The sequence below is a fragment of the Gavia stellata genome, chromosome 3 (genome assembly GCF_030936135.1).
Source record: "Gavia stellata isolate bGavSte3 chromosome 3, bGavSte3.hap2, whole genome shotgun sequence".
NCBI lineage: Eukaryota > Metazoa > Chordata > Aves > Gaviiformes > Gaviidae > Gavia > Gavia stellata.
The window spans coordinates 20,337,150-20,349,371 of NC_082596.1; the positions used below are offsets into that span (position 1 = coordinate 20,337,150).

The following is a 12,222-nucleotide window of genomic DNA, read 5'->3' on the forward strand; positions in this document are numbered from 1 at the left end:
TTTAGGCCAATAAACAGATTTTCTACAAAACTTACTCCTAAAAAGCTAAATGACCTAAGGAACAGCAAGGAGCCAATCTTTCCTCCTTCTTGAACATACAATCACCAACCCAAGAATCTCTGCAGATGGGCTAAGAAGATTAGATCCAAGTCTCTTGAGTCTTAAAGGTGATGCCTAACAAGCCCTTGTAAGGAAGCTCCTATTGCCTGGTATAAAGCCTCAAAGTTACCTGCCTGATGCGTCTCTGTAAACTGCCCCCCTCTCAAGAGACAAAAGGGTAGCCTAGAATTTATTTATTTTTTTTTAATATGGACCTTTCTGGTTTTGCCCCTAAAAAGATCGCCTCAATATCTTTGGAGAAACTGAAGAACTGGTGCCAGTACACTCAACCTGTAGTTACTGTAGTCACGGCCACACTCAAGCCAACAATGCTGTACAAGCTAAAGACTCATTTTGAAATCAAAAGTAGAAAGTTTTATTTAGAAATAGGAGTGAGAAAAAAAACAAAAGAAAAAAACCTGGCTGGTTAAAAAAAAAAGAAAAAAAAGAGAAAAAAAAGCAGCCATCATGCTGTGCTGGTACTCTTCAGCAGTTCACCATCCTGTAGACAGGACTGTGAGTTTAAACCCTTTTTCAAGAAGTTACCTTCGTGTGCCAATAATTATAAATCTTTGCTAAACATGGGCAAGACTTAAAGGTTAAGAGCACTTCAAGTAAGAAGTACTTATTGGCATAAAATTCTATTTTAAAACAGTGTCAATAATCTGAGCTATTAAGTTAAACCAAAAGAAAAAAACAACCAGCAAATAGTAAAGGATAATATACATGCATAAAAACATATTCAAAATGATAAACATGGAAAATACATAATCATGCTTACCATGTAAAGTCCAAACAAAGCTCTCATATTTCTGTTGTTAAGCTTCAGTGCTTGTGCAAAATACTTTCTCGATAGCTCAAGGTTTTCAAGCCCCCCTTGAGTGTATTTAACCTGTAAAAATTATAAGCTCCTGAAACTTTAACATGTCATCCATACCCCAGGCATTCACTCTTGAAGCAAAGATATTATGAAGCTTCACTTCAGGTTTGTTTCACATGATACTTCAAATCAGGTTGACTCCTACCAAAGGTTGAGTCCTACCAAAGGCCAGTCCTACCTACTACTGGCTTGGGAGAAATCCAAGCTCTTTTCAATATAAAAATTTTAAAATATTTAACTGTAGGAGAAAAAGAGCCAGCATTAATTTAATTAATTTATTGCTACAAGAATAAAAAGTTATTATTTTGCACCTATACATACTTAAAACCTTGGGATAGTCTCTTGTGAGAAGTAAAACAAACTTTAAACCTAAAGCTTAATTCTGACTGCTATAGATCCATACTAACTCTATATTCCTTCAGCACAGCATTACACCCGTACACAAAACAACACAATACCTTTGTGTTTTACATTATTTTTACATTAGATATTATACAATATCTATTCAACTGCAAAATAGCACAGAAATTTTAGAAGATTACTCCATTGTTTTTCTATTCATTTTGCCTGTTATTAGATCAACAAAGACAACATGCTTCACAGTCTTTCTACCAGAAAGCTATTTAGACTTCTAAGTTTTAACGTTAACCCAATTTTATCCACATTAACAAAACAAATTAAATTCATTCTAAGCAGTTAATGGTATAATTTAGGAAAAAATAATACACATCTGAAAAAAAAAAAAAAAGAGTGCAAATGGCTAAATCCTTGAGCTATAACTTCTAAGGGCTCTCTCTCCCCCCAGTACTCTTTCAGGCAAAATTTCCTATGTGGATTCCAAGACCTGGCTACACAGTAACAGGCAATATATCACAACCTCCTAAGCAGCATTGTTGTGGAAAAGTTTAACTTCTCATACAGTTAATGTGAAAAGTGCATAAACACTTCAACAAGAATAGCTCATTTAAAACGAATTTTTATCTTCAATAATTCCTGCCCTTACTCTTACATTTAGCTTAGTCACGCTAAGTAACAAAGCAGAGTTTTCTTAACATGTTAAGTTCTGTGAAATGTTCTCTGTGTACTCTGTTAAATCTCCTAGAAAAAAATTAAATAAACCATTTTTATTCCATTTTCACCACTTCAGTGACATAAAAACAGAATATGTATTCAAACATAACTGATTTTTCTGAAAATACTTACTTCAGCATATTGCTGACAATATAAGTGGTTATGTGGATTAGTCATCATAAGCTCCTCTAAGCAGAAGGCTGCCTTTGCATAGCTGAGGAATATAAAAAAGTGACAAAATGAAACAGAGTATACAGTTCTTTGCCTCAGTTTCTTTACAGCACAATAAAATAAGTCTTACTCTCCCCCCCGTAATTTCAATTAAGAAAAATGTTTTATTTTTAAACCAAGTTACTATTTTTACATCACAGATAATGAAAAATATACAAAAATTAATAGTCTAGGTATATATGGAACAGCTCATGGAAAACATTTAATATACTCATTTCTTATTAGCAAGTGCCATTTCTTATCAACGAGAGTGATGAGTACAAACAGGCATTAGGTACTATAAGACACTGAACTCAGACTACAAAATAGTTCATTTTTTTTCCTACAAGAAAGTCCAGCTATCTGAGTATTCACAAACCAAGCTGCAGACCAGAGCACTTACACTGTCAGTTAACTTTACCTGGTCACAGAAGTGAGATCAAAAAAACATACTAAGAACAGTTCTAAAAAAATCAAAGAGTTCACGTCTACATATGAAAATAGCATCATACCAGTCCAAATGGGCAACAACTTATCATTGCAAAAGAAAAGGCTAGTACTTGTTCTTTAAATGAAGGCTTTCAGAAAGATTAAGAAGTCAACCTCAAAAATGTAGGGTTAATTATAAAAACCTTAGCTTCATAATCTTTCAACTAATAGTTTCCTGCAGAATTTGCATCTTCTACAGGTATGTGACAGCACTGTTGCACAGAGTTTACGTGACAGGATTCCAAAATTCAGAGACGCAATATTTATAATGACAGTGTGGGTAGATATTTAACATCAGAGTAAAAGCAATTTAGCAATTATGAGACAATATTAAACCATATAGTCTGTGAAATCTTATTTCTTAAAATGAATATATTCTGGTTTTCTCCTGTGCACATTATGATAGTCATGTATGTATTTCAAATACTAATTTAGAGATAAAAGGATAGCCACCTCATTCTCCAAAAGCAGACGCCGCAGTCCTCATAACGGAACACAGCGCAGAATTGAGGACTATACAAACCTTGTACATCTAAATGTGTTTATGAACAATGGTAACAGCATGGTGATTTCACAAGCGAGACTCAATTTGTGACACTGATAAAACAAGGAAGCTGATGAATTGTTTCCTTTTTTAAAAATTAACTTTCAGTTGCTTTTTAGCCAAGATCCCAATTTTTTCCCCATTTAATCGTCAAAATAATAATGATGCTCATAAAAGTACAGTGAGCACAGTCAATTTTTTCTATGAACTGGAGAAAGTTCTACATACTATTTTTTACTGGAATTACAGACCAAGACAAATACAAGCAAAAGCAATTTATTTCTCAGGTTTTATTACACAATTTTGTAATAAAGATTATAGCCAAAAAACCCCACCCAAACCCAGTAATGGAATATGTATGTTTGCACCACTCTGTCATTCACTTTTGTACTGACAGATATGACAAGCTTAAATATCTTTCTAACCTTTTTTTTTTTTTAAAAAGCTATTTTCTTGGAAAAGTGGCTGATGAATTTCCCAAAACAAATGGAAATCTGCATATCAAAATTCTAGATTATTCCTTAAGTCAGCATTTGCAAGAGTTTGATAATTATTTTCTTTGAGAATGGGTTGGAAGGAGAGGTGATGGGGAACAATTTTTTCATCACAGTGGGAATGGCTACTTCTTCCTTGAGAATTTAATTCTTTTACTACTCTCTGGAAAGGAAGGAAGGAAACAATGTGATATAATTCAGGCTGGGCTGAAGAACTGAAGAAAGGGGAAAAAAAAAGACACGCCTTTGGGTGGAGGTTAGAATTAATGCTGTGATATTAGAAAACTTGCACTAAGGCTTTGAGCTAATCCTCTCACACTGGGATTTCCTCCTGTCACTACAGCAATAAAAAAAAGCTAATGAAAACATTAAATATCCAATAAGAAAGTTACTACAACATTCAGCATTCTTGATTGCATTGGGTTTTGCACCCAGGAGACCAGATGCCTCCAACTCCGGATCCATGTTTTGTTGTGTTTGGTTTTTTTTTTTTTTTTTTTAAAGGTTACTAGAAGTTCTTGCGGAGGTAGGCTAAAAGAAAATCAGAGTATCAGTTGCCATGATCCATTAATTTTAGAAGAATTTAAAATCTATAACTAGTAAATATAACTTGAAAGAAAAATGGGAAATAAGTGCTGTTCTCTGCTACACTCAAACCACTTCTTTTAAAATATCAGATTATAAAAAAATGACTGAAACACACAGGTAATTAAGTAAACGGTTCCTGTTTTAAAATCAAATGCCTCCTTAAAGCATTCAGTAGTCAAATAAGGTTGGTAATTATTTCCTGTTGATGCTTGTTATAGTGGAAATGAGACAGCATACTTTCTAACACTAGTCCTTAAAAAAAAATCACTGATGTCTTTGACTTACACAGAGTAGGTTTCAATTTAATGGTTTTTATGTGGACTTAGCAAACAACTTACTCATGTTCATTGATGTAAAGTTCTGCAAGTTCATGCCAAGCTTCTTGGTCTCCAACAAATCTGTACAGAGAATACAAGAGAGGAAAAAAGGAAAAAAAAAAGAAAGAATGTGCAAGGGATTCTGTAAATGACCAGCATGGAAGCAAAAGCGTAAATCAAATGCAAATTCCATTTTAATTAAAAAGATTTATCAGAATAGCAAAACACAATCCGTATTCTTGTAAGACACTCACTGTTCCAGATACTCATTCAGCTCTCGGATGGCCTCAAGATTTTTTCCCTGGGCTTTTCGAATGGCAATCTTACGCTTTCTTGCTGCCTAGGGGTTGACATTAATAAAGGATTAGGGTCTCATAATTCCCTGGGTTTTTGTAAAGAAAGCAATTTGACTGTGCAAATTATTATCTCAATACCAGTGGAATTCCACTGCAGAGCAACTGCTAAGTTGAAGTTTATAAACATACCCTATGACATCCCACTGAGAGATTGAAAACAACTTCTTACAATCACATTATGTATGCTTTTCTTTGGAGGCACAAACTGTATGCATTATTTCATTCAAATAAATGACTGTCCAGATTCTGATAATTACAAAACAGCAGGGGATGCTAATCTTCAGCCGTTCCAAAGACCCCCACCTTGTCATTCACAAGATCCTTGACTATAGAGGAGAGATGGTGACTGAGTCTTAGAGAATCCCACAGATGTATCTTGGTTGCCATTGTATAAATATGGCTTTCAGCCATTTTTAAAGATTCTTGTTGGAGTGCTGAATGCCATCTTTAATTGATGTTAAATACACACCGATTTCATAAACAAGGTTCTCATGATTCCTGGAGCATAAAGTAGGCTCTTCAGTGTAAAGGGAATACAAAATAGCCATTTCAATGGCAAAACTGAGCAGTACTTCAATATGCGGATGGAAAATATATTTCAACATAAACAATATAAAAACCAGTTATAAGAATTATAATGTATTTAAATTTTGAACTCCATAAAAGTTGTTACAGACCACCAGGAGAAAAGATACACAGAATTTTAATAGTTGATTATTCTGTACTTCAAATATTTCAGTTTTCTGAAGTATGTTGGTTACAGTTCTCTAAAAGCAGTTTTCAGACCTCTAGGAGTTGTGAATCAAGACACACCTGAGGTGTAATTCAAAACAAGGGACATCTTCCCAGCAGTCTGACAGAGTTTGGAGCAAACAGCACTACACCTCAGCTAGCCTGAAAGTCATCAGATCAGGAATCTGACAGACTGAAAGCAAAACCAAATTCCAGCGTAACATGCCTCAAGGAACAAATGCTATCAGCCTCCTGCCTTGCCTGTAACCCCTGTTCTCCTGGGTGATCACAACTGCTGTAGTCAGACACGAGAAGACAGACGGTTTGGTGTGTGTGATGTGTCTGCATGTACACACACACTTATATGTCATTTCTCCAGGAGTTAATATTAATTTAAAAAAAAAAAGCACACTTTTCCAGTAACAAAGTCCCACTGCTTATTCCCCTCATAGCTCTCATCCCATTTCATATCTTATAAAGAGGTTATACAGTTGGGTATCACCTTATGGAAGCCTTGCCAGCACAGGAACGGACAACTCTTCAACAAAACCTTAAACAATTTTCATCTTTGAATTTAATATAGCTCTGAAATTAGTTTCTTTGTGATGTGCCTTCCTATGGTCACAGTCACGTATACGCCAAAAGAGTTCTTTATATTTTTACAGTATTTTAAACATAACTATTCTCTTAAATGATTTCTTATCCTTTGATCATCATTTGAACAAATTTATTGCTTCCGGAAGAAGAGGAGAGTGTAGCATTTAAATAAACTAGTTTGAGCTACCAAAACAGCATAGCTAGAGAGGCTTTTAACACTAACTGGAGGTTTATTCTTTCCTTTGAGGTTATCCCCCTCACCTCCTGCACAAACACATAATCGATGAAAATTCAGTGAAAACGGCTCAAGTGAGGAAAAAGTACTTCACTCCTCTGCTTAAGTGCAAGGCACAGGCATAGAGAAAATTCATCAGAACGATCAAGAGACAAATTAGGACACAGGCAGCGTGGTGGGTTTACCCACAGTCATTTTGTTTTCCACTGCTGCTTTGTCAAACTGCAACCTGTGAAGTTACATTCATCATTCTACTTCTGTTGGGAGACATTTGGCTAAAAGCCATAACTGACTCTGGAAACTTTAATGGCTAACCACATTTATCACTACAACAATAACACACACAGTTTATTTTCTTTTTGAGTTTTTAAAATAAAGATAACAGTGTAATTAAACTTTTTTTTTAATATAAAAAAAATCATCCCACATGCTTATCATACTGCTGCTATTACTAAATAAAATAAAAAAACCCAACAACCAACCAACCCCATTGCTCTCTATCACATTTTATGAAGAGGTCTCAAAGCATTTTGTAAAGCAGGTCAGCACCCTTGCTATGGTGGGAACACCAGGGCAGTGTTAAACTCACTACCCAAGGCTGATATTATACACAGCCCACTGAGCCCACAGCATGAAAGAAGGGAAAGTGGGGATAACAGTGTGCACAGCCAAAGGAGCGTATCATGCAATTACAGCTTATGAAGACAGAAGGTTTTTTGCAGGTAACAGACTATGTACTTTAAAATGTAGCTTTTGGATTAAAAATTCAGTCATTATTTTCAAAATTTAAAGAAAAAACAATCACGAGTGATCAATACTAAACTGCTTGAGAACTGAAATCATCTCTTCAATATATAAAATCAGTCAATGCGTCTGACAACTTAATTTGCAATGGCAATCAGGAACAGTCTACATAAGCCACCCTCCTTTTTTGTTTTAATGCAACTCCTTCAATCGCATGCAAGTCAGTCCTCCAAAAGAGTCTGGAAACATTTTCTCCATGGCTGCTTTGTTTCTTAACCACAGCACTCCCAAGTAACACAAATCACTGGAACCTCAAGACATTAATTTATGAAAAGCTACAACTATTTCCAGTCACAAATATAAACTGATGTTTACCTATAATAAGCATGTCATCTAATGCAATCAAATAATGAGGATAATTAGACATAACTAACATGTTCTGATGGTAGCACTTAGGAATTAAATGAATTGCATATACATTTGACGGAATTTATCTGCTTCTAAACTGCACCAAATTCCACAACATTTCTTCAAAATTACACTTTTTCTTATTTGAGGAAAAACAGCATTTAAAACATCATTTTTTATCCACCTTCCTGATCACCAAAAATAAGGCAGCATCTGGGCTTGAAATCTGCACTCTCTTCACCCTCAAATAAACCTTCAAAAAACTGGGATAAGTTTATTTACAGAGAACTCTTAGTTTACAAAAAAAGAGGCTCAGACACTCAAAACAGTGCTGACATTCAGAGGATGAACAAAATGTTGTATAGTAGCATAGAATTTTTGAAAGTCTCTTTAAAACTGCTGGGAAGAAGTCAATGAAGATATCAGGTTTTTTTAAAGCGATTACTAACATCTTTCCATCACATAAATAAACTTATAATACATATATTCTGAACACATTGCCAAGAGATACACGTAGGTGTTCAGTAGATCTGAAGTATTCAGATCTGTGATTCCTAGGAGCGATAAGACAGGCTAAAAAATAAAGACATGAAAACAAACTACTATTGCTTTTATCTGTATTCACAGACTACTCTCCCATCTGACCTTCTAGTTTTTCTTTGAATCATAAAGACTGTCAGTTTTTTTTTAAATAAAAACTGAAATTCAATGACTCTAGTAGTCAATGCTTCAAGAAAAACATATGCAAAGGCCTGCACTGTAAACTCCTAATTCTCATTCTGATTTATATTGTCCCTGAGCCCCTATCTGGCTGCCTGTTGTATCAGCCTCCTCCTCAGCGAGCTAGGGCTCGCACTCAGTATGCTCACTGAGCATCCTGAGGAAAGCAGCATAACTAATGACAATTTACACACATAGCATCCATTTTTCTTTCTTTCCATCAAATTAAACAAGATGTTTTACTGTGCAGAACCACTGCCAACACTAATAACCACTTTACCAGACAAAAAAATAGTTATTTGATAAGGAAAGCTAGACTCCCACCAATTCTACAGAAGCTTTACCTAGCATCTATTTCATGTATCTGATTTATTACCTGCCTTACTATCAGCTGATATAAGAAACCCAGGCAATTTCATATGTTTATTTCAGGCCTTTTTTTAGTAAAATTCTCACATTTCAAAATGTAAGCTCATATTTAGGGGACCTCTTGCAAGATACTAAAAAACTGCAAAATGAAGAATACAAATTTGTTCAATCATTAATTTCAAGTCCACTGAGACTATTCATGAGAAACTTAGTTTTAACTATGAGATTTGAGATTATTTTGAAATCTATGAAGCATGCTAAAATAGTCATAACAATTACGTTAATAAAGATAAAAAAATAGCATTCAAGAGTTACATTTCAGTTCTTCACATCACAACAGTAAGATTTTTAAGGACAAGTCTGCTACAAAAATGAACTCAATCTCCTTTCTCCTTCCACCTTAAATCAAAAGGAAAAGACAAAACTTTCAGTGCTGCAAAAAGATCTGCAGTGTTTAACCACACAGAACCTACAACATGGAACTCCCCCTATCAATTTTCCAGAGCTTAAAACAAAATGCTGGAATGGTTATTGGCCAATTCTGTAAATCCAGCATTCTTAATCAAAAGATATATGCCATCTTAAAGAAACACTTATACCGTAATCACTATCACATGGACTAAGGTACTTCAGTATGTCACATATTTATTAAACAGTGAACCTTTCTAAGATATTTCTTTTAAAGACTAATAATCCCCAATCTGGCTCGAGAACTAATCCTCCGTTTGTCATGATTCTTTTTAATTAGCATTAAGTAGACTCAAAGTGAAGTGAGGAGTTGAACATTTATCAGCTTCTGTGTTTGATTAGTAAAACATACCAACAGAGAGTCTAAGATTGTTCTAAATGTCATGGTTGCAAAGAAAGTATTAGTGGGAGAATTTTCAGGGACCAACATATCTAAGAAAGGAACAATTTCATATCTGTATAACTGCTGCACCATTAAACAAATTATATTTTGCATCTTAAAAAGAAATTATTCCGTTTTAAGGAATTGTTTTTATCAAGGACTTAACATTTTAGAAAATGTGCATTTGATCTAAGAGTTTGATACATTAAAATAATTTCCTTCAAACTGCAATATGCAAATCAAAACAGAAGTGTAAACAACTGCAACAAAGATAAAGGGAAGGAATTACACAGACGTAAAAAAATACCACATAATCTGAATACAACCACAATAACGAATGTCCTCTTACCAGACTTAGAGTTTTTTCAAAGTTAACCATGGAAGACAGTTAAATCAGGCCAAATTTTGCAAATGAAATTTGTGCAAGCATAGAGCTGCTGAGTTGAAGCTGCTCCTTTAGGGATAACATCAAAGCATAAGTAGCAGAGGTGAACGTAACTTTTTACAGGATTCTAGGGGGAATCCAATAAACAATAGCCTATGAAGTCTAACACCGGCACACAGCAAATTGGTAGAAGCTATAAAGGCTAAAAAGCTAAAGCCTGGAATTGGAAAACATGAAAAATGTTATATACCAAAGAAGATTAAGAACAGTTTACACAGAGGAAAGTAAGGCTTCCCTGATCTACTGGAGTTCTTCAAAGGAGTCACTAAGAGCGTGGATGAATAAAGATCCATTTAAAAGTCAACTTCAACTTCAAAAATAATTTCAACAAGATCTCTCACTCTGAAGCCGAAAGCTCTGAAGGAAACTAAGCTGCTACAGTGTAAGAGGGGAAGGTATTGACATGGATAAATAAACTAGTCAAAAGATATAAAATAGAGGAGAAAAGAGTTCTTGTCTACCAGAGAGTACTCTGCACTGAGAATCCCAGAGTCGTCTGTACTAAAAACTGCTGCTCAGCATCTTCATAAGTTATCTAACAAGGGAATTAGCAGTGATGTGCTAAAGTTAATTGATGATAATCAGTTTTGTAAGTATAAAGAACAAAAGTCAACTGCAAAGAATAGCATTCACAACAGTGAATATCAGCATGGTAAAACAGCCCCTGAAATTTTATCTAGATAAAGTGTTGCATACAGGGTACAACAATACTAATTTAACGTACACAGAAAAGCTGTCTGAATTTGCCCAGTTAGGAAGGAGATGTGGGAGTTACAATAAACAGTTCTATCAAATGTCAGTTCAATCTTCAGAAGAGGCCTTAAACAACAAACCAAAAAAAGGCCCCAAAAACCAAAACCCACAACACTGTGACACAGTGTGACACACCAGTGGCATCATTTTGCCACTGTATAATTCCATAATGCTTTTGCATTTTTAACACTGACTGCAGTTCTGTCCTCTCCTTCCTCATCCAAATATAGAAAAAAACCAGAAAGGATACTCAGAACAGCAGCAGGGTTTCAGGGCACCAAATGGCAACAAGAATTGCTGGACAGATTAGGACTTCTCAGCTTAGAGGGAAGAAAAATGCAAAAGATCCCTAAAATCACAAGCATGAATAAAGTGAACAGAAAGCAACCGTTGACTGTAACAGAGGAATTAGGGGTATCAAATAAAATTGTTAGATTGATGGTTTGGGGGGAAAAAATAATAAAAAAATGAAGAGAGATTTGCCCAATCCATGAATAAATTATGAAATTTCATTTCCGAATAAAGTTGTAGACACACGCACACCAAACTTACACAAGTTTAAAAAAAAAATAAAAAAAAAAATTGATACACAAATTCCATGAAGAGCTATTAAAAACAGAGTTACCACTTCTGGCACAGGAAAGCCATAACATGAAGATGAATATAAACTGGCAGAACAGACCAGAGCATAATGTGATTGCCCTGTTCTTATACATTTCCCCTGGTATCTGCTATTGGTCACTGTCAGAAACAGGACAAGCAAAATGGACTTTTGGCACGACTCCAGTATAGCCGTTTTTATGTTCTCAAATACTTAATTTCAAGGGACAAAATCTCCACCAACATTTAAAAGTGCTATGCTCACAGAAGTAAAACATGGGAAAAATGCTGGAATGCACTCTGCTCTGTCACTTCACCAATCATGACTGAACAAGCAAAAAAAACCTTGCAAAGGTAAATGGTGCTCTAACTGTCAAAAGAAGAAAACACTTCTTTAGGATCCACATCGTGCATCCCCACTTTAACCACCAGTCCTCCTTGGGGACTAGATGTAGCAGCAGCTGCAGCTCTTCACAGCTCTCACCAACTCCATCCTGCATCAGACACAGAGCCAAACTATCTTTTTCAATTCCCTTTAAAACTACTACTATACATATTTAAGTTTAGGCAGTGCTTTTCTGGCAGTGCTAGCAATGTATTTAATGAAACATACACACGTCAACTCAGAAAATTCCCCGTATTAGTAGTTGCTTCATTTGGTGAGCAATTTGCCTTTTTGCAACTTAAAGCATAGATTTATGTAGGTTTATGTAGATAAATG

At 35.1% G+C, this 12,222-nt stretch overlaps 1 protein-coding gene across 2 annotated transcripts in view; it reads right to left on the reverse strand.

Moving 5' to 3' along the window:
• EMC2 (ER membrane protein complex subunit 2) overlaps positions 1-12,222 on the reverse strand; it is a 44,190-nt gene that overhangs the window by 8,068 nt on the left and 23,900 nt on the right. For both annotated transcript variants that reach the window (XM_059815348.1, XM_059815349.1), the window contains 4 exons: positions 4,947-5,032; positions 4,714-4,773; positions 2,183-2,264; positions 881-991 (listed from right to left, as the gene is read on the reverse strand). In XM_059815348.1, the coding sequence (XP_059671331.1) occupies positions 881-991; positions 2,183-2,264; positions 4,714-4,773; positions 4,947-5,032 (339 nt within the window). The remainder of the gene's footprint in view (positions 1-880; positions 992-2,182; positions 2,265-4,713; positions 4,774-4,946; positions 5,033-12,222) is intronic.